At 40.7% G+C, this 23,021-nt stretch overlaps 1 protein-coding gene across 1 annotated transcript in view; it reads left to right on the top strand.

Annotated features, from left to right (window-relative positions):
- KLHL32 (kelch like family member 32) overlaps positions 1 to 23,021 on the top strand; it is a 122,680-nt gene that overhangs the window by 97,844 nt on the left and 1,815 nt on the right. Inside the window, 9 exon segments of the mRNA XM_040552897.1 lie at positions 8,794 to 8,865; positions 8,867 to 8,990; positions 8,993 to 9,264; positions 9,266 to 9,326; positions 9,329 to 9,373; positions 9,376 to 9,519; positions 17,374 to 17,432; positions 19,830 to 20,022; positions 22,026 to 22,120. Coding sequence (XP_040408831.1) covers positions 8,794 to 8,865; positions 8,867 to 8,990; positions 8,993 to 9,264; positions 9,266 to 9,326; positions 9,329 to 9,373; positions 9,376 to 9,519; positions 17,374 to 17,432; positions 19,830 to 20,022; positions 22,026 to 22,120 — 1,065 coding nt within the window.

Below are 23,021 nucleotides of genomic sequence, written 5' to 3' on the forward strand. Positions count from 1 at the left end.
GGGCACCTGTGTGTTTTCCATTTAGATAAATGTTCTGCTTCCAGCCCTGAGCTTTTAAGGAATTAAAATTTCCATTCTGTACTATGAGGAAATGATACAAGAAGCAAATTTCTTAGAAGCCTTGGTTTTGAGTCAGTCTTCTCTATCCACTCCCCGTCACATTAACCTGCTTCTAAGCTGCTTTTTTTGTTTTGCTATGCTGACCTGAGCATTGACATGCATTTTGTGATGCCTAACAGACTAGGTCACATATGATCAGAGAACAAAAGATTTACCACTCATCACTTGCAATAGTTGCTTCCTGCAGAGGTACAAAGAGGTTCTTTTGATTACAGTACCTTCGTGACAGAGCTACTGGGAGGATGGGACAGCACATGGCTGGAGATGGGTGAGGCCAGGAGTGGAAGTGGACTGTAGCTGAGGAGATGCAGGAAACCTGAGTCTTCCATTCTTTTCCAAATTTTGCCAGAGAAGCCTTATTTTTTTATTTTTTTTTTAATATATATAGATATATTTTCATTTGTATGGCACTCTGATTCTGTGCTAATTGGTAAGGTAAGTGTGGGATAGATTCATTGCCCATCCTTTAGAATGTGGGAATGAACAACCCACTGGAAAACTAAATATTGATGCTGTCTGTTGCATCTGATAATTGGTCTCTGCTTTCATCTCCAAACAATCCTTTGCTTGTATTCCCTTATTCATTGTAAGAAGAAAAGGATTATTAATGCAATGCTCTTTTTTCTTTTTTTTTTTTTCTTTTTTCTTTTTTTTTTTTCCTTCTGTGTGTGTGTATGTGAACAGGAGCATACTGCAATAAATATATTGGCCAAGAGAAAACATTTGCAAGAGATCCTTGCCAATTTTTTTAATCTTCTCTTAACATGAAGAATGTGAGCAGTGATAAATTGTTCTGCTAATCAAACAGCACTGAAAGGTTAGGTCATTGAAGTCTTTAGTCATTTTGTGCTTTTCAAGAGTGAATTTGTTAAATTATGCTGAATACCCACTTAAAGCCTCAGCTGAAAACCCCTACTGTGTTTTATAACTCTGCACTGTCAGAACTCATAATAAGTCAAACATTCTTTCAGAGGTACTCATAAGGGAGAAAAAAACCCTGTAAATTAAGAGTAATTTCAGATTGTAAATGAAAAAGAGAGGCACGACTGTTCATTTGCACCAATCATGCCTTCCTTTCATCTGCTCTGATTAGGCCCTGGTGCGGTTTCATCAAACTACTCCATCACTGAGCTGTCACTCCAGTCGTCTGTTGATTGAAAACAATCAGGGCTCTGATGGCACAATTATTCTGACCCTTTAACTAGAGGCTGCTGTGATAATGAAAGGTTGATTATGATAGTTTGTGCCTCTTTCAGTTTGCCAAGAAGGTTAATTTGGGCATCAGACGGATGTTTAATGGGCGCTTGCTGGCTACACTGAGGTAAATGAGAACGTGCAGTCTTCGATATTGCACGGATATAGTTTGGCTGTCAATCATTGTCATTTTGAGTTTGTGCCTCACACTCTGGAAATCACATTTTATTTTTTCCTTGGGATTTAATTTATTCTGTGCCCTGAGGAAGTTCTTTCGCTCTGTGACCTTCACAGTAGCTTTCTCTGTCTTTTTTCCCTTCCCTCAAATGGAGCCCAAAGGCATAATACATCTAGAGGAACATTTTTCTTTCATTTTTTGCATTAGGAAAAAAAAAAAAAAAAAGGAAGGAAAATTTAAAATCCCTGTTTATCAACTCACCCCGAACAGAGTAAATGTTTTAATTCTGATTGTAAAATCGGAATGTGCAAATGAAAGCTTGCCTGCTTGCAAATGCAGCGCCACACCGGGGGCTGCTTACATACACACACATTTGTAAAACTGACAAACAGGTAATTTTAAAACGGTGCTGTGTAAAGAGGGTGGGGGATGGCACAGCATTATTTTCACAGACTACACACGTATGCCTCAGCCTAGCACCTTGTAAATACGGTCTCAGTCAGTGTAGTACAACTTTTTGAGTTGGAAAGTCTCTCTTCAGGGTTCAGGGGCAAAAGACATATCATTGCTGATTCAGAGATTATTAATATTTACTGGGTTCATATTGAGAGAATTCTATGCATAATTTTGTAGTTGTTTGGCTCAAGGTGCAAAGAAATGCAAATACCTCATAATTTTGATTGTTCTACATGCAGCTCATTACAGTCTTATTTTTATGCACATTCTTAATTCAAAATAAAAAGAAGAAAAAGATTTCTATCTATAAGGCTCTGTGACATCTAGGTCTAAGTCCCTCATTTTCCATACTGACAAATGTAAGGTACTGCCTGGTTCGTACAGCTGCTGTGCCACGCAGTTACTTACTAACTTCCATGCTTGCTTTCTAAAATGTTTGTGTGTAACCTGTGGCTTTGAAAAACTGTGGGCGTTCTTGATTTTCCCCAGAAACAACTCTTCACCCATACGTTTTATTAAGTTTTATACAGTCCAATTTTGCTCACCTTAAACTAAAATGTTTAAATCAGTATACTAAACCTTCTGGCTTTCTCCTTTGTAGTCTCTGGAGAGAGAGGAGGACTGAGAGATCCAAATTCAGGCCCATTGGAAATCCCTGTCCATTTTAAAACATTGGAAGTTCCTCCTGAGCCTTCAGTGAACTTTGCTTAGAGCTTTAGTAAAAATTCTGGTTTATCCACAGGTTCTGCTCCTGTAGATTCAAATCTACTAGAGATTTGAAGAGCCAGGAGACTGCTGACAGTAGCCACTGAGAGAGCCAACATTGAGAGGCGGTGGTTTTGAGGCAAGAGGTTCCTGTCTGGAAAGTCGGAGACTTGGTGAAATAGGTAAACTTCAAGAAGAGGCCAATCATGTTCAAGTTATAGTCAAAATTTGTGTTTTAAGAACATGTGGCAATACAGTGTAAGCTGAAAACAAATGCTGAACTAGTAAACACCCAATTCTGCTTTTGAAGTTCCCCAGCTCCCTTAAACTTGCTGCAGTAGCCGTGTTGCTCTCATGACTGGCTTTGTCTTATTTATTAATAGGAGCTGATCTATAGAACTGTCCAATATACTAATGGCACAAAGATACGAATTTGATTTTTATGGCCTAAAATTTTTCTTATGTTAAGCAATAGGAAAACAGCTTAGGTGACATTTATGTTGAAATAAGACGTTTATGGGTATTGTTTTTTCCTTCCTTTCTCCCTCCTCCTCTTCCTTTTTCCTGTATATATGATCATTGGATTATCATGCAGAAAGCTGATAATTGGTGTGAGTATATCTGGTTCTCAGTCCAGGAGAATTCTTCCCTCTGTTCCTGTTTCCATGTTTAAAATTATCCTTTCTCCTAAAATGAGAATGTTTGCTCTAATGTTTAATTTAAGATTTCCATTTGTTTTAATGAGAAAATGGGAATTCATTGTTTTGAAACCTTAACAATTTTACCATTTCTGTTTTATTTGTTGTTTCCTAAAAAAAAAAAAAAAAAAAAAAAAAAAAAAACACCCTCATTTCTTCCACAGCTATCACTTCTTTGCTTCATCTCAGTTATTAGAGACCTTAGAGGGTACAAACTAGTATAATTCCTTTGCGGTCTGTGGGTCTGTGACATGAATACATCAACTAAAGATCAGACAAAGATGACTTTAATGGAGTTCCTGTGGCCCTGCCCCTTGCAGAGTCCAAGGAGTATTTACTCTGTAGACATAAACTCTCCCTGTTGCTGACATTGTGACTAAAGTAGTTTCCAAATGACTTGTATCTAAACAGTATATCAAACTTTTGCACTGTGGCTTGGCTTTTCTGGTTAGTGAGAATGATTCTAGGGAGATGCTGACAGGCAAGGCAAAGTTATAGTTGGCAACCCAAAAGACCAGATAACTATCTGTTTCAGGGCTATCTTAAGCAGGAGTGAAACTCTTATTCAGCTTTAACCTCCACTGCCCGTGTACCTTCTCCAGCTGTGGTATGCATGTGGTACATACAACATTAATAGCTGGGAGGGAAGAGCTGCATTCCTAGGCTTTGGGAGTCAGGCTGTTGAAGCACTGTGCTGAAGCAGAAGCTGCCATTGTACAAACAATGAAACCACAATCCAACCTGCAGGTGTGTTTAGATGTACCCTTCATCTGTGCCACAGCGTATTTTCCATTTGTTTTTCTGAAGTTCTGAGAATGTACTCCATTGCTAAATCAAATAATGTAACCTTGGAGAAGAGATGTTCTTTGGGTTAAGGTGCAGAATAAGAGAATTAATCTAGCTTGAAAATCCCTGTCCTTCTGAGGGTCTACTTTTGTCATTACATAGTTCAGAAGATGAATATGGCAAATATATTATTTATTAAAGTTGATATAGGTAGCTTCTTTTTCACACACATTCGTACATTAAAATAATAGGAAAAGAAGCTTCTAGCAGTTCAAACAGAATGTGCCTATATGGCACTAGGAGTAGGAGTCTTTCCTTAGTTTGTAAATTATTAGCAGTGATACAAATTTTAAAACTCACAATTGTGGACAGTCTCTTTGTTTTTGCTTGCTTGCTTGTTTGTGTTTAAACACAGTTGTGATTTCAAGTGCTGTCAGTATTCCTTAGAGACATCTGCTTGTCTCTCCTTGCAGTGTCATACAGTGCATAATGGCTTTGAGGTTTTTTGCCAATTCTGATTGTAGTTGCTAATCACTACTGCCAGAGAGGATAAATAGGTACTATAATTGGTGCATAGATGGGGTAAATTTGGGAGTTTCTATGAAGGCACCAGGCTTCTAAGTATGAATTAAACAAAAGCTGAGTAAAGGTGATGGAACTTGCGTTGATAAATACACAGATGTTTGCTGATATGTTACAAGTTTCCGCTTCCACCATATGTACATGAGAGTTATATTTGCCTCCTTTAACGCTAAAGGAAATTTAGAACTGTTTTACAGTCCATCAGTGACTATTTCTACTACATCAAAAAAACTTGTTTGGGAACTTAATTTTCTTTCTTTTGAACTTCTCCCCCTCCAGCCTTCCAATAGCTGCCAAACCATCTGCTGACTAGAGTATCAGTTCACCTCACAGATAATTCAATTTTCTTCCATGCTTCCATGGTGTGAGACACCACGTTCTGCTAGAGAGCACCATAACAATGCGTGCTGCATCAGAAATGTATAAGTCTAAGGCTCAGTTGGTGAGTGCCCCTAATGCCACAGAACCTGTTCCATAGCCCTTTGTCACAGTCTAGGAAATGGACATGAATTCTATGAATATACATATAAATACCTGCATTTGTAGTTTTAGTACAGCCATATTATTTTTAAGGAGTATCCCAACATGAATTTATGGCATTTAAAGTCAAGTAACAGTCATTGTTTTCAATAGCATGACAAGGAGATGAAAACATTATAACTTTTAGCTCGCACCACCTTTTCTCTGCCTTTGAGTACCAAAGATTAGGTGTGTCACATAGGACACTGTAGTCAAATTGTGTTGAGCAGTAGATTGAATTGATCTGGACAGGAGAATTTGTACACATTGCGATTCCCAGATCTTAGTGGCTTCACTAAGAGCCAGTGGAGTTTCTTTGCTGATTATCAAATGCCTACAGACCATCCAGCTGGTCTAATGATGTGCCTGGATTCTGAGCCCTGCCTCCTAAATTAGCACAGTAAAATGTAGTGATCCTCTGCAAACTAACCTCTGACCTGCTAAGTCAGGTTACAGCTAGTAGCTCCTATACAGAAGACCTTATTCCTCCTGCTGCTGTTGTAGTTGCTCATTAGAAAGGAAACATGGAAGTAGTATAGACCAACGATACCTTTAGATGTTGCATTTAGAGGATCCCAAGGAGGTTGCAATAGATTGAATTTAGAAAGATTTAAAAGTTTTCATAAATGAAGAGAAAGATGCAGGACAGATGGCTGGGGATGAAATAGTGTAGGAAAAGATGGAGGAAGTCTTGGTTCAAGGCCGGGAATAGATTGTACATCTACAGTGGGTGCCAACAGAATATTTGTGTCACTTTACGCCATCGCTATGGTGGTTTAGAAATTTGTGATTTTAGTGAAATGTTAAGCAATACGATTTCAGTGAGTTTTTTTTTTCTTTTTCTTTTTTTTTTTTTTTTTTTTTTTACAACTACTCCAGGAATATTTTCAGTACAGATCCAAACTCAGTGTGAACCCAGGTTGCTTTTGCTAAACCTGATGCAGCAGCAGAGAAAATGTATTGCACTGGAGATGTCCATCCTTTCTGCTGCAGATCTTCACACAGCCCATATGTACAAATGAATGCAGATAGTGAAAGGTATAAATGTATATAGTGTTGTTTTTCTGTTTATATAGTATTTACTGGAGGGGACAAGAGGTGGGGGTGAGAAGAAAGGAAAGAGGAAGCATGAAGTTTTAAGATATTAACAGGCATTAATGTTAAACTTCCTTTAAAAGCCTTGCGGTTACCAAGACCTTATTTACCTCAGCGTATGTCTTTTATGAGTCTGTAATATGTGTCATTAAAGCACAGGTGATAACAATTTTTAGATAAGAGTAAGGTCATAACTCTAAGCAAAAGAAACCAATCTGTTGGACACAAGTGATGACAGGTAGGAAAAGTAAGTTTTGTGAATTCTTCTTTTAATATAGCAAGCCAGAAATCATTCAGTTAGTATGAAGATAGTCTGAATTCCACTTGAAATTCAAGCATCTAGTCAATGATGTGCAGCTGAGTGCCTCTGAAGACTTTGGCGAATGATGCACGCGTTCCTAAGACATTCAGTAGGGAGTTACCTAAACCTCTCAGTAGGAGACACTAGATGTGTGGATTTGGTGGATTTAGAACATGTGAATATAATCCTCAATGGTTTTCAAGTCCATAAGCACTTTCTAATATATTTAATTAAGTCCCTTTTACTAGCAAGCTAAACACGTATGGCTAATGCACAGTTTGAAACTCAATTCAGCATTTAACTCACTGAATTACAGTTGCAATTTTGATGCCCTTCATTGATTCTTTGTTTCACAGGAGTTGCGTACAACAGTGCAGAAAAAGTGTTTTGAAATGAATCTTAATACGAAAGTGGTTTAGTTTATCATCTTCCCTCTCTGATGGAGTACAGACGCAACAATAATTTGATACACCATGCTTATATGAAAGCTTTTAGTAAGGCAGGAGTCTTTCTTTCCAGCTGTTTCATGTGACATTCTTGTCATCAGTACAGGGCAGTGAGTTTTAGATTAAACTCTTGTTATTGCATGAACAGTTGGAAAACTCAAGAGTTCTTTGTCAGGATGATAGGAAGTATCAAGTAGAGGAGCCTGTCCTCATCCAGAACTATTCAATGTCTTTATTAATGACTTGGATTGATGTAATAATATTTTTTTTTTATGTTTTCAGACAGAGGGTGCAATGGTCTTCAAGCACTTTTGAAAATAAAATTAGGATGAGAATGATCTTGACAGATTGGAGCAGTGGCCTGAAGTAAATAGTAGAGTTCAGTAATGACAGAGAAAGCATGATGCTTTGTGAAGTTCTGCAGAAAGAGAGGTGGGAATAAGAGTAGGTCATAATCTTAAACATGAAACAGCAATATCATAGCGTGTTAACAGTCTCATGTAGGGATATACAAACAAGAATGGCAGACTGTTACAATCAAAGTGTTCTTCCCAATCTATTTACTACTACTACAGCTCTAAGAGGAAGATTTTATGCAGGTTTAGGTAGCAAACTTTTTCATTCAGAGAAGAGGAAACTTTCACACACATCTTCAAATGCGTTGAAGATGGAGGAGAGAAGGCAGGTTGCAGACTGTTTTTCATCCTGGACAGATGGGATGCGATGATCATCACTTCAAGTGTTAGACTGGTAGTTCCTGGACTCCGGGGTATAAACCAAAGGTGGAAAATGAATCAAGTGAGTGGAAAGTTAGAGGTTCAGCACAGGTAAAAGGAAAATCTGTTAAGAGGATACCTGAGCATTGGGACAGTTTTCCTGAAGAAGTTAGGGTATCTTCCTCACTGGAGATTTCCAAGAATAATCTATACCTTCCTTGTAATGGCTTAGACCCTTCCTGGCCTCTTTTCAGACTTTTGGTTGGATTCATTATGCTTTACATAATGTAAAGTCTGTGTTTATTTATGGCTGTTGATACAGTTGCAATTGCTGAAGCAGTTTCAGAGACCTCTTCTCCTATCTCTCAATCCCAAACCAGCAGAACCTATTCTCTGCACCTTTCTTCTTTGGCTTTAATTTCTGGTCCCCTGACACTTCTCTTCATTTTATGAATGACATAATGAAGAAGGAAGAAAAATTGAAGGATTCGTTATGTATTTTGTATATTCCTTCAATATTTTGTCATAAGTAGAATGAAAGGTGGAAGGGAGAAAGGATTTTTAATTTATTTATTTTTAATCATCTAACCAGATTCTTGCTTTTCTTTCTAGTGGACCCGTGGTCTCCAATGATTGCATAGTCCCCATATTTGTACTACTGCTCCAGCAGCTTCATTCGTGAATGTGTTCTCCTACAGCATCACTGTTTGCACAGGAGTGTTGCATAGCCGTATTACAATCTGATAATGTGGAAATTCTTTGGGGGGGAATGGTGCAATAGAGTGCTTTGAGATATGCTATAGGTGAATATTAGTATGTATGTTTTATGTTGAGTCACATGCATTCATGACTACTTCTCATATTGACTTATATCGCTGTTGGGGCAGGTACGTAGTTCTTCCTGGAATACAAACAGTTTTTCAAAAGACCAGGACTTTGACAGAATTGCACACGAATAATCGGTGTTTTGTTTTTCCGTTCCTCCCCACCCTTCTAGCTGGCCGTGAGGTGGTTGGAGCACAACTGCCGCTACCAGTACATGGATGAGCTTCTCCAGTATGTCCGCTTTGGGCCTTATGGACGTGGATACTCTGCATACGGTAGCTCTTTCTCATCCTCTTGTCCAAGCCAGTGAAACTGCGACAGCACTTGTTAATGAGGCCTTGGCTTACCACCAGAGCATCTATGCACAGCCGGTTGGCAAACCAGAAGGACAAAACCTCGCTTCCAGTCAGACACTCTTTACATTATTGGTGGGAAAAAGCGTGAAGTCTGTAAAGTGAAGGAGTTGCGATACTTCAACCCGGTTGATCAAGAGAACGTTCACATCGCGGGGATCGCAAACTGGAGTGAGCTAGCACCCATGCCGGTAGGGAGAAGTCACCACTGTGTGGCTGTCATGGGAGACTTCCTTTTTGTAGCTGGTGGAGAGGCTGAGCACTCCACTGGCCGCACCTGTGCGGTGAGAAACTGCCTGCCGCTATGACCCCCGCACCAACTCGTGGGCCGAGATAGCTCCGATGAAGAACTGTCGGAGCACTTTGTGCTGGGAGCAGTAGACGAGTACCTCTATGCAGTAGGGGCAGAAATGAGTTGCGCCAAGTTCTGCCTACCGTGGAGTGCTACTGCCCCAAGAAGAACAAGTGGACCTTTGTGCAGTCCTTTGATCGATCGCTTTCGTGCCATGCAGGATATGTGGTGGATGGTCTTCTTTGGATATCAGGTAGAAAACGTTTCACACAGTTTGAGGTTAACTAACAAACACCAAAATATGGTCTTGAGTAAAACTAATAAGTCGTCTTTGGTTTGTGTGTCAGGATAACTTTTGCCTTAGGAGTTGGGTATTTCAAAGAATTTAAGAACAGAAGCATGTAATCAAGCCTGGTTAGAAGTATAGGGGCATAACACACCTGTCTACTTCTACTAAAAATCCCTCTGTGTTTCAAAGCTGCATATATCGTGTACTACCTCCATTCGCCATTCATAAATCACAGTGAATCAAAATGATAATACCCTTTTTGACACCTTTTGAATTACAAAGTCTGTGTGCTTGCTAAAAACAAAACCCAGTTCCTGTAGTATGATCAGGTACTACTATGTTGATTCCTGATAATGAAATGGAGAAATAAATGCTTGTTGGCTTGTGTAGGTGCAGAGCTTGAAGGCAGGTATATGAACTCCTCCCACTTGCTCTTGAGGGTGTATTAACAGGCCAAGACGACCTTTGTTAGAAATCTTGCCTGGCTCTGACTGTCAATAACACGTGCACAGGACTGCCTGGTTGTAATCATAGCATTACGGTACAGCTAGACAAAAGTATAGGCCTTGTGATCTTAGCTAACATATCATTTGCAACTCAATCTGATATACTTTTTATTTTACCTGTGCACAACGATGGGATTTGAGGACATTGTGTCATTAATCTTTGCAGTGACTTTTCTGGTATCGGTTGCTTTGGAATAAGGTCGGTGCTGTCTACAGAAGGTGTGACAGGAAAAAACAACATCTTTTAGTAGGAAGAGTGTCATGGAAGGTTATAAAGTTGTAATATCTATCAAGGAACTTAATGAGTAAATGGGACCAGCACTTAAAGAAAATGTTCAGTGTTTGCTGCCTTCACAGCAGATAGCCTCGGGGGATTTTAGCATGGTCTGGGATCCCTCTGGTGAAGAGATGATGCATGAATAAAAGATTGTTAGCTCCTTAGGCCTTCACTGTGCTTCTCAACATATGTCATTGAGGTTAGTGGAGCTCCTTGCAGATGCATCTTTCTGCCCATATGCATAGTGGGTTCCAAGCGTTGGCAGGGGAAGTAGCAGAGACCTTTTTTCATACGTACACACTGAAATCACGACTATGTGTTTGGAAAGAAAGGCATGGGAGAATGCAAGGAGTCACGGTGGTCCCTGGCAGGCACTTTGGGTCACTTTCTTTACAATTGGCTTTGAAGGAGTCTCATGCAGTTTGTGTGTTTGTTAATCCTTAAGTGTGCACACAGTGTGCTTTGAGACCTGGGTATGGTACAGAAAGAGGATTCTGATTTTGGGTGTTCAGAGCAGTCCCCTGTTGTTCATTACCTTCTCTATTCCATCGGTGGAAATAGATGAGTGTCTGTGATGGGCAAGTCGAAGCACATGGATGCTACTACTTCTGTGTCTCAATTTTTTAATTTTTATTTTTTCCTTCCCTTAAATGGTTTACATTTGTCAGTTTCTATTTTTGGAAAACAGTGCTTTTTAGGGAATTGTGATGAACATATTTGTATGGTTTTATACTATAGAGTTTTATTGAAAGAGCTCTAGAAACACTCATCAGAATTTGGTCTCTAGTACGTGAAAAAAAAAGTTTTTTAATTTTTCTTTTAATTCATTTACTAAAAAACAAGTAAGAAACTCTACCCAATTTGTTAGAGATTTAAAGTCAAATATGAGTTGATTGAATAATTCTTTTAATCTTTCCTGATATGCTAGGAAAGGGGATATTGTGCTGGGCATTAATTAATGTGCCTAGTTATATCAGTGAAATGCATGCTTACCTGTACATTCAAATGCTGTCTGCTTTATGTAATGAAGCAGTGTGATATGTGTTCAAGGATATGCCTTTAATGGACTCATAGAAGTCTATTAGATGAACTGAACAAATGGGAAAAACAAACAAACAAACAAGCCATATTTTACCAGTATTTGTATTTGAAAAGCGTATCAATATAGCTTGTGTTGTAAAACTGAGAGCATGTGATAGTCGCAGAAAGGAGCAATGTTTTGGCAGTAGACAGGACTTTTTGGTTGTATCCTATATAGCTTTGGAGAAAATGCTTAGCAGCTTGGAGGTGCTAGATTCTAACAGCTGATTGTGGATTACGGGAACATATTCCGCAATACTTCAGAGGCTATTGATTTGAATTACATATTCACAGATTGAATACTGCCTTTATGTGTTATTTTTAAAATAAAGGTAGATGGAGACGCTATAACTGTAGCTAGCTTTCTATTATTAACTAATTACTGAGGGCCACAAACTAGCTGTGTATATGTATATCCAGGGCTAGGGGAATAGTACAGAGAATCGTTCTGTTGTGCTGGATGAAATATCAACAGTCACCACTGAAAAAAGCTGCTGTTTTACCATCATATATAAGGTGTTAGTGTAAGAGTAATCAGTGATGCAGGAGGGAACCTAATTTTAAGTATTTGGTTTAAATTAAGTAATTAAAAAATTAGTTTGGGTTTCTGAGCTGTATCCCTGCAGCTTTTTCTTGGAAATATGGGTCATCAGCAAGAGCTCTCAAAGTTAGTCTGATGCTACCAGCTGGCACAACAGCTATGAAAATTTGCCCATTTTTTTTAGTAAGCGAATAAATTAAATAGTGATAATAAAAGTTTTAGCCCTTGTATTTGTGGAGAGAGTAATCAAAACATGACCTGCATGCAAACCATTTACTCATTTTATAGTCAAAGCATTAGTGCCCCCACTACAAGTCCATGTCTTCTAAGGCTTTGCTAATCAAAGGCTGACTAGACTTGAGGGTTTTCTGTTATTATTTTTGGGGTTCATTGTTGGCTTTACTTTGGGACAAATACTAGAAGGTATCAAAAATCACAGAGGGTAAAATTGTTGCGAAGACGTCAGGGAAGGGAAGTGTGGTAACAAAATGGTGCCCAGGGGCATGCAAACGTGGACAGCAGGAGCTGGGAGGTTGGTGGCTCAGGTGATGGAGGGACTGCTAAGCTGCCACCACCCCATTGGGGTTGTTACCTGCCCAAAGCTTGCCAGTTTTGCACTTTGTAACTAGTCTTATCCTCTAGAGAGCAAAAATGGGTTCAGCTCTCAAGTTTTCTGAGCTCCATATATTGTGGAATATATTTTTACATCTCTGTTGTCGTTTTTTTTCTCATCTTTTTTTTTTTTTCTTTTTCTCACAACCCTCTATCTAGTTTTATTTTCTTATTTTAAAAGTGCATGAGAATTCATTAAAATAAGGCCTCTGCATTGACAGTACGGCATCGGGCAGATGGTTCTGAAATTTTATAGAGAGATGAATCTTGCAGGCCGCAGTTAACATCTGACACCCTGACCCATTTCACAAGCGAATTGCATGCCACATGCTTCAAGTGAAACGTTTGAGTGAAAGAAACACAAACGGCACCAAACCCTTTGGAGTTCACCATCCCTGACAATCGCTTCCTATAAAAGCAGAGAAATGTCCTCTGTGGGGGTGAGAGCCTGAACGGTGCCCATTTCCCTGCGTCCTCCATGGCACACGCGTGCGGATCTGGAGACCTCCTTTCCTACACGCGTCCCCCGTCCTCCTCCCCTGGAGGTGCCCCGCACATGGAGGCAGGGGCTGGATGGGGGAACCTCTGCCAGCTCAGTGCCATTTCTGCATCTGCAGCAGGGGATAAGGAGGCTTCCCTCCTGGTAAAGGGCTCGGGAGAGGAGCACGTGAGAAGTGCGGTCTGAAGCCCAGCATTAGGCTGTGGTTTCACAGAGGTCCCAAGATGCCTGACCTGACATGTGTCAGCTAAAGTCACGTCTTGTCCTGCACAGAAAAATTTGGCTCTATGGGAGAAAATAAACCGACCCCCTACAGTTCCTTCATATTTAACAACTTCTTCCTTCAAAATCAAGAATGAAGTTTTTAATTTCAAGACTTTTATTTTTTTCCCCTAACGGTGAGATTTTGACCAAAGATATGACCATGTATCTTGGAGAATTATTGTGTGTGCAAGTCATTTGGCATGAAAAGCACTACATTACTATTAGTATGCTATATGCTGTGAGGAGGGTTCCCCCCTCAAGTAAATGCCTATAATATTATTTTATGAAAAATAGATCTGGAATAAGTAGGAGTTTACAGTATCTGACCAAACCCATTTTTGTGGCGCAGCTGGCACAGAAATTACCATGCACAGGGGCTTAATAAGGAGATAATCACCTCTGTGACCCCATCTTAGTCTGCATATGGGATATTCTTTCTTTTTATTATTATCTTTGAATAAAGATAATGGATCTCACACCTTTCAAGCACATATGTTGTAGGTTTTTCGTAGATTGACAGTAAACATCTGTTTTTAAAGCTTTATTTTTTTTTAAACCCAAAAAAACTAGGGCTTATGCCCCTCTTGTTGGCATGCAGATTGCATCCAGAGGGAAACAGCATCATTTGGAGCTACCATTGGTGTCTTTTAGGGATTTCATTCGAGTGGAAGAAGATGCTCCAGCTCAGCTGCCCTCGCTGTACCTGGGCTGGCTGAGTAAAAGGCAGCAGGCTCGCGTGTTGATGAAGGCTGATCTTGTGTTTAACACACGGGCATGAGAGAGAGGAGAGATTTCTATTTTAAAACAGCAGAGTACCGTAGGGCGCATTTCATGAGTTGATATATTCCATGTATTTGCTGGAAGGAATACACACGGGGAGCTCTTTGCCAACATGTGGTTTTACACATCTCCCAGCAAAGTCGGATTCGTGTGCACAGCCTAGCACTTGGGGACTTCGGAGAGAGTGGTGAGATTTTCTGTGGGATTTGGATTGAATGAGATTTCTCAAGTCAGATGGGGGTCTTGCTAGGACACGTTATAAATATGGATTATAAATGTTTGATTGGGAAAATTGTGTTAAACCTACTGCCTACCACCCTTCTCCTTTTGGAGGTGCCTTTATGGAAGGCATTTTTCAGTGCACTTTGTGGACGGTTTTGGGGCTGTAACAAACATTTTGCATGTTTGGGGAAGAGGTGGACAAAGGGGGGATCTCAGACTTCCAGGACCCTCTCCACGCGGAGGGGAAGTTGGGAGGTTGTGGGTTTTGGAGGGCTTAGAAAGCAGGGTTTGTGGCTTGTCTTACAGCATCTGCTGCAAGAGGAGTGAACAAAAGTGGCTGCGGCAGTGAAAAAGCCCATGGGGTTGGTGCTGGGCTTGCCATGAGTTTGGTGCCACAGCTGCAAGAATGAGAAAGAACCAGGCTTGTCCTGAGGGCATTCCTCGCCTTCCCGAAATCCACGTCCTCAAGCAAGTTGCTCTTGTCAGAGCGGTGTGGTCATCGCTCTTGCTTTGTAAAACCCGCCGAGCTCTGACCAAGCTGGGGGTTTTGCTGCCATTCGCCCAGGCAGTTTTTTTTCACTTTCCTTAATCGATTTGCTACCACATTAGCTGCTATTGCTTAACATCAACTTTCATGACATGGTTTGTAGTTTCAAATCTTCAAGTGCCATTCCCATACCTCCCCCTTCCCTCCTCTTAGAAAGCTCTGCCGAGCAGTTGAAGAAATTCATCTTAGGATTACCCCAGTTTTTTTTCTGAGAGAAAGTATGTATTATTTTTAGTACCATTTAAACTTTTTTTTTTTCCTTGTCCTATTTTTTAGGAGGCATATTAATCTTCTTCTGCCCTTTCCCAGCTGCCTGGAGTATTTTAAAAGAATAGTTCAAGAGGACATTACAGACTTGTTAAATGTGAATTTTGGCAGAAAATTTTAAACTTTTGCTATAGCACTTCAAAGTTAGGAGGAACTCGAGTTTGAAAATTGATGCAGATATAAGATGGCATATTTAATGACAGATGTATCTATAGAAACCTGTTAAGATGCAGATTATCTCCCTGGGGAGGGGAGATCAAAACTGCCAATCTATAAAATATACTTGTTAGGGGAAGGCATGGAATCTATCTCTGCAAGCACTTTGATTGCAGGGGACAGTGTAGCAGCATGTGGCATCATAACCTAAGAGCAGACAAATCAGCTTGATGACTTTCAAAGCCAAGAATACTGCTGGAGGCAAGGGTACTCCAGTCTAGAAGAAATTAAAACATATAGAGACTGTTATTAATTCCAGATCTATTTTTGTGTAGTCAAATCTGTATGCAAATCCTTAGCATCTCATTTTGGCAGATTAATCTAAAAGTGAAGAGCGGTATGTGAAGGGAATGTAATGATAAAACACCACAGATGAGCAATATTGCAGGGAAAAAATGTAAGCTGTGTACTTGATATGAGGGGCTCTTTGTGAAGAGAGGAAAATAATTTTGCTTATTGGATTATTTCATTATTTCATAAGGAAGCGACCCCATTCTTTGTCTTCTCCCTCTGCATCCTTCCACCTGAATTGAGGTGTTCTTTCTGAGCAAGAGTAAGAGACCCAGCACTGTGTTCCTGATGCATCTCCTGTAGATTAGTGTTCTGGAGGCAGCCATCCAAACAACTGCGACTTTTAGTTTTCAAAACAGCAATCTGACATTTCATCCTTAAGCATTAGGACTGTTATTAGTAAGTAATTCACCCCAACAGGAGCAGAGCAGTAGGTAAAACGTTGGTGCCAAGTTTTCTGTATCTATGCTACGTACAGTCTGCATGTTTTGCTTTGGGGTAGATTTACTCTGGTCCTCTGGGCTGAATATTCCCAGCACTCAGGTGGTACAAAGACTGGTTGTTACTGCACAGGAACGGGAGCAGAGCTGGTACACGTCCAGAGTGGAGCTCCTGGTTGAACGTCTTCCAAGGGGAATACCAATACCGCTCACCAGGACTGCCGCACAAAACGAAACGATGGGTGAGAGGTGGGGGGGGTTGGTCCATAACGCCAGCACGGCTCTGTACCAAAAGCCCGCGTGGAGGCGTGCTGAGACCAGGGGGGATAAAAGCACCTTATTCCCCATAGCCCCGTGTGGGGAGAGAGCGGGGACGGGCACTGGTGGCAGAGCTGCAGGGACACCAAGCTCATGGGATGCTTGAGCATACTCAGAAATACATTTCCTCAGCTAAGATTGCAGCTTTGAGACAGATGGGCTTTTCCACCAGTTGCCTCAGTGAGGTTTACCATTAAAACCAGAGTACAGGATGAGCAGGCATTACACGTGCACTGTGATGAGGTAAATAGTTCTTTTGCAACATCTACTTGGGTCAGAGTGTTCTGGGCTTTATACCCTGCTTTCTACAGATTATTGCGAAGTTCCTATGCCAAGTGGTTAGCCTGGTTCCTGATCGCTGTGGAGGAACCTCCCAATGTAAGTCTTACAACCAAGCCATAAGATGTTCTCTCTGCAATATGGGATAAATATAATAAATATAAAATTCTCTTCAAAGACACACACGAATGCAGCTGCAGAAGGTTGCACTGTGCCATCCTGTTGGCATTAGTGTCGCCACCACTCTCGTTTGAGCACAGCTCCCCTCTCACCACTTTCTCCCCTGCAGTGCAGAACCACCTCCTCGTTTTTAAAGGGTGTCGGGCACTGCCTGCTCCTGGCAATAGGGACGAGGCTTACCTTTTTGTGTCCTGGAGATGGCTGACCGCACAGTCATTCCTGAACAAATTAATTTTTATCTTGCTTTTAGCCCTCAGAATTAGCTTTACAAGGCAGTGACTGGGGTTGTTTCTGTTTCATGTTTCTAGATGTTCAACAAACCTCCTAATTAATACCTCGTAACCATATTAAAAAGTGCAGAGGCATGTGAGTGTAACCGGGGCTATGCAGTGTAATCCTGTCAGCAAATGGACCCCACAACTGGTTATTTTGCTGTATCTGATCTTGGTCCTGGTTTTGCTAATATGAAAAAAATTAACCTGTATAAACTCTTTCATAGGAGGAGTAACAAACACCGCACAGTATCAGAACAGGCTTATGGTCTATGATCCCAAGCAGGTGAGTATCTGTGTGGTATGTGTTTTGCTTAAAAAGGGTCTGTTAGCAAATGCATACAGTACAATAATTCCTTAGGTTTAATTTGAGTTGGTGGTATTTTAAATTCACTTTGTACTGATGTGTATGTTTAACAGAGTAATGGACACCCTGACTTTTTGTTATATTTTAGACGCCTGTAGGTGCTAGAAATATCTTAGATTAAATACTTAGAATAAATGTGTTTTAAATCCCCTCTATTTATCAGTATTTACTTTGCTTGTTCTTTTTTTTTTTTTTTTTTTTTTTTTTTTTTTTTTTTGTAATCCAGCAGCCCTGGGCAATGTATGACTCAAAGTCAGTGTCACAAAACTGCTTCTTGTCATTGACATTTCTGCTTTCAATTATATATATACAGGCTTTTTGTTTTCTGCATACTTTCAGAACTGTGCTACCTGCCGGTGACTTATTCTGCTGACAGTAATGGTTCCTATCATTTCATTACCCGAGCACCAAAAATATCTTTTAGGGATTATTTCATACATAATGTATGTGTTTTGATTAGGTTAGCATGGTTCAGTAACCATTTCAGAGGGTTAGGGCATGGTTATGCCCTCTTGCTTGTATTAGGAAATAAAAGTCCTAAGCTTGCAATCAGAGTTGCATAGCTTGATTTACACCTGCACAGAAAGGTATTGACTTCTCTGATTGCAGGATAGGGCCTTTGATTGCTGTATTTGGAACCAAATTCTGCCAGGAGACACTTTGCTGTGGTCCCCATTGACTTTTTAAGGCATACCACATATGGGTGCTGAAGCAGAAAGCAGGCACTGACAAACCTGCCTCGTCCTTTTTGAGGTACAGTCTTAGGCATCGATTATACAAATGCCAATTCTGTCCCAAACCCAAGCACATGGTAATTACGGGCAGCAATCTCATTTTGCTTATGAGGGAGATGCTCCTATTTAGATCCTGTCTCTCTATCCCACGTCCTTTGCTTCGGTTCGCAGCTTTGAAAGTTGCCCCCCAAAATATCAGCGGCAACTTCGGTGCCGGTTGCAAGAAGGCCAGCCCGATGTGTAAATAGTTAAAGAGGAAGTGTGCGCTCGCATTCTTCAAATGAGGTCTGCTTCATGTTTGTACACACATGCTCTTTTTAAAAATTCTGCTGGCATATTGTTTACGGTGGGTACTGGAAACCATCACATCTGCTTGCATCTTGCACAGAATCTCAATAACTCCATCATTCAGCGCTCGTGCTTGCTTCTGTGCTAGGCCTTTGTGGCGAGTCGATAATGCCTGCCATCTGCCACAGAGCACACAGCTACCTGCCAACAAGCCGGCTGGGGTGACCTCTGCTTCCCCACCACTGATTAGTATTCACATGCCGGCTTATTAGAAATGACCCCACCAGGCCCCTCGGTTTCTTTGCCTTTGCAGTGCTTGGCGGCTCACCTGGCAGGCAGTGCAGTGGAGGAAGCTAAAGATATAATCAGGGGATGCAGGCAGGCTTTGCAAAGCAGATGGTGTCTATAGCCTCGTGTTAAGAGACTGGACTACTAATGCAAACATTAATGCCTAATATTCAACTATTACACATTGAAATGTATAGCTATAGATTGCGGAGGTTAAAAGGCAGTGTTATTAGAGGCTCTTGAGTTACTGCAAGCACTAGCACGTGTAACACAAAGAATTTCCTCACAGATTTTAACTTCCTCCACTTAAATAAATTAATCTTGTCGATTGCCAGGTTGTTTTGATTCTCTAAGCATGGCAGGAGCAATTGTTTTCCTGCATTTAAAATACTGTGCTGTAATCCCTTGTCTTTTCTGTACCCCCACCCTCAAAAAGTAGAATTCTTGAATATCGTTAACCGGGAAGAAAAATATGCAAAAGGATGCTACTTTGTGAGTGCCTACAAATAAAGGGTTAGCGTTAAACCAAATACATGAATCACTTCAGAAGATTCTTTAGGAAATTATTTTTCCCTGTTGCTTCACTCCCCAAGGATAAGATCAAATAAGCTTCTGAATAACGAAAAGTAGAAGACTCTCTCTTCTCTCTTGACAGAGCTAGTTGGTACAGATATGTTAGCGCTGTATACAAAGGAGACATCTAACAGTCTTGCTTAAGGAGTATTTGCTACTGAATTCTGCAGAAGTAAAAAAGCTTTGAAGCCTGATGAGCTAAACAGAAAAACAGAACAAGAAATACTATTAAATTAATAAATTTATATGTGAGAAGTATAAACCATGTGTTGAAAGTCCATTATATCTAGTCAATGTTGTAACCAACATGCATGTTTAACATATGAATAACACAAGTATATACACCCAGGATTTCCAGCCAAGGAGAACACCAATAAGTGCTAATGCTGTTGTACAAGCAGTGCTGAGACAACTTCTGTCTTTTTGTTTCCAGAATAAGTGGTTAAGCCGTAGCCCAATGCTGCAGAGGAGAGTGTATCACTCCATGGCTGCTGTCCAAAGGAAACTGTACGTGTTAGGTGGGAACGACCTGGACTACAACAATGACCGGATCCTGGTTCGGCACATAGACTCTTACAGCATAGACACTGACCAGTGGACGCGTTGCAGCTTCAACATGTTGACAGGCAAGTATTGTATACCAAAAGAGGAAAATTGCTACTCTTAAAGTAAAACATCAATTCTTTGCCCTTCAGATGCCTTTGGTGCCTTTGGTATGTGGAACTATACATCTTCGCCTCAGTTGGCTCCGGATGGGAGGGGACCATTGTTGGCCCAAAAGAGACTTTAGGTTACTGTTCCATCATTCATTGTTCAAGAAAGCATTTGTCTTAGGGCACTGTAGGCTAAATTTTTAAGATGATGCACATAAATCTGATTTAATGAGACAATCAAAAATACTTCGTCATCGAATACTACCAGTACTTATTTTTGATTCTCCAAAAGTATGTATGCACTGTTAGATTTAGATCCCTCTTTTGCGTGTGCAACAGGCAGATGCATCTCTACTGTAATAACATAATTTTATAGTGCTTTCTGCTTGCTGACATATTATAGCAGGGCTTATACTGAAATCTATTAACCATCGCTTATTTCTAAACAGCATCTTCTTCATAAGTTTCCTGAAAGGAGGTGTCTCAGTTGAAATTCTGTCAGATCAAGGATGAGTTGAGTAGCTCGGATAGCTACGGGATCTATGGACTTCCTGATGACAGTCATTAGGAGGAGGAACACAGTCCACTGAATTTCAGCACCACCTGATGTGATTCCTAGATGTACTACCATTCAGACCCCTGGGAGAGACAGGCATATGACACATTCTCAGAGCAGCACCAACAATAGCTTTGCAGACGAGAATGCATCTCCAAGGCAAGCCAGCATAAATGTTGGGGCCATTCTCTTTTTCAGCAGACTTGGAGCTCCGTTAGTAACAGCTTTGTCTGCCACCAGGTTTCAGCACAGACTGCTATAGAAATCCTAGAACTGAGACTACCTCACTTTTCATTGTCTTAATTTGGTGTTGCATTCACTTCTGAGATCTACCACTGAAAAGATTTAGAAACTTAACTAGAAACTTAGGATAGCTGGCAACATGTCAGAGAAATGAGTGCCTGACAAATAAGACAGTCATGTTATGTCATTTTCCTTCTGAAAGGTTTAAAAACTGCTCTGATGGCATCTTTATTTTTTAGGATATTGCACTGGGTTTCTTAATCTCAAGGATCTTCAGGAGGGTCGCTCAGTTTCTGAGTTAGGTCATCAGAGCCCTTCATGGACACTGGGGAGAGAGGCATGGACTGAAAGAAAGTTATACATTGTCAAACAGAACTATTTTTTTTGTATCTGTTTTGCTCTCCATTACTTATTTTATTTTATTATTTGGAGGGATTGACTGCCTTAGAGAAGGACATCTGATTTGCAATTGCAGAAGTGCTGGCATGTAGGCACCTTTGTTCTGGAGCTGACCCTATATCACTTAGTGCTGTGAGACAATGGCCTCTCCTCGGACATGACCTGGTGGGTTGTTCCCAGAACCAGCACCAGGAGAAGCCATCTAAGTTTTTCTCTGTGTCTCTGCAACTGGCAGAAAATGTGCCCGTCGTACCATATAGTGCAGATTTTATTTTATAAGGCTGTATTTACCCTTCAAAACCTGTGAATTTAAGGAGACCATCGCTATGGGAGTGAGCTTGCACCGTACTTGTGCCTGTAGGAGCGAGGGAGCTGCATGGGTGTGGGCAGGCGATGAGGGGAGGTCACTCCCTTGGCTTACATGCCTGTTAGATGTGCGACAGAAGCTGAGGCAGGTGGGGAGCTCGCCCATCACCTACAAAGTACAAGTGCACAAAAAACGTTGAGAAGAGAGCAGATGGTCCCCTGCACAGCCTTAGTTTATTGCACATATGTGACCTGGCTCATCTGTGGTCCCTCTCTGGACAGCCCTGTCGTGTGCTCCCACAGACAGCAGAGAACAGCCCTCACACTTCACCTCAATTGTTGCAAGTTGTGAAATCTGAAACTCTCAATTTGCTGCCAAGTACATTTGCATCTTACTACAGAACTCCAGCACTCAGTGTTAAAAGGGTTAATTAAACACTGGAAGTGGCTTCTCTTTCCTTTTTTGCTTTAGGTCAAAATGAGTCTGGAGTCGCCGTCCACAATGGTAGAATATATCTCGTTGGCGGCTATTCGATTTGGACAAATGAGCCTTTGGCATGTATCCAGGTGAGTGATTAGGTTTCTTTTAAAGTCTTTTCCAATAATTTTGCAAGGATATGCTTTGCACTGAGGTTATTCAAAAGGAAAATGCAGGTGAAGTGGAGAGATTAAGGATGTTTCTTATGCAGCCACCAAACCTCTGCAAGCCAGAGAGAAAATAATGTGGATATTAAAAAATTATTTCCAGATTAGCCATTAGATGTAACTCTTCTAAGTAAGGTATTATAGGAAAGCAGGATTAAGGAATCACTCCTTTGATAAGATTTGGCTAAAATAGTGGATATATTATTCTCAGGGTACACAGTAGAGTTCAAAAGGAAAAGCTGTGCAGAAATGGACAGTGGGGCATAGGCCAACACATTTTCAGCCGTTCTTGTGATTTTTTTTTCTCTCCAAGTTGTCTTTCAGAAGAGCAGCCAGAGTTAATGAGTTGTTCTTTGACAAAGTTAAGCCAGCCTGCAACCTGCCCTAGTGCTTACTGCTTCAAAGCTTGAATGGAAGTTTTGATCCCCGCTGTAGGTAGTGGGTTGTCCAATAAACTCTTCTGCTCTCTCATCTTGTGTCACAGCAGCTTACCTGCAGATCTGTGTCTTTCAGATGTCCCCATACAGACATTAGGAACTCTTATCTTCCTACATTCTTCTGAGTGGAGCAAATCTGCATCACAGCCATTGCTTTGTGACCAGCTGGGCAGTTACAGACAGAAACTCTTGTTTATGTCTCAGTTTCTGCACTTTTGCTGATAAACAACATTTTCATTAGCTTCCAACTACGGATTTTAGGATTTAACCTCCAAACTGTCCCATAAGGATTGAAGTTGGACCTAGCATAATAAGGGAAGGTATCAGATGCCGAGCTGCTGATCTTATAATGAACACACATTAGCATAAGTTTATAAAGAACAGAT

This window comes from Cygnus olor, chromosome 3, assembly GCF_009769625.2.
Source record: "Cygnus olor isolate bCygOlo1 chromosome 3, bCygOlo1.pri.v2, whole genome shotgun sequence".
NCBI lineage: Eukaryota > Metazoa > Chordata > Aves > Anseriformes > Anatidae > Cygnus > Cygnus olor.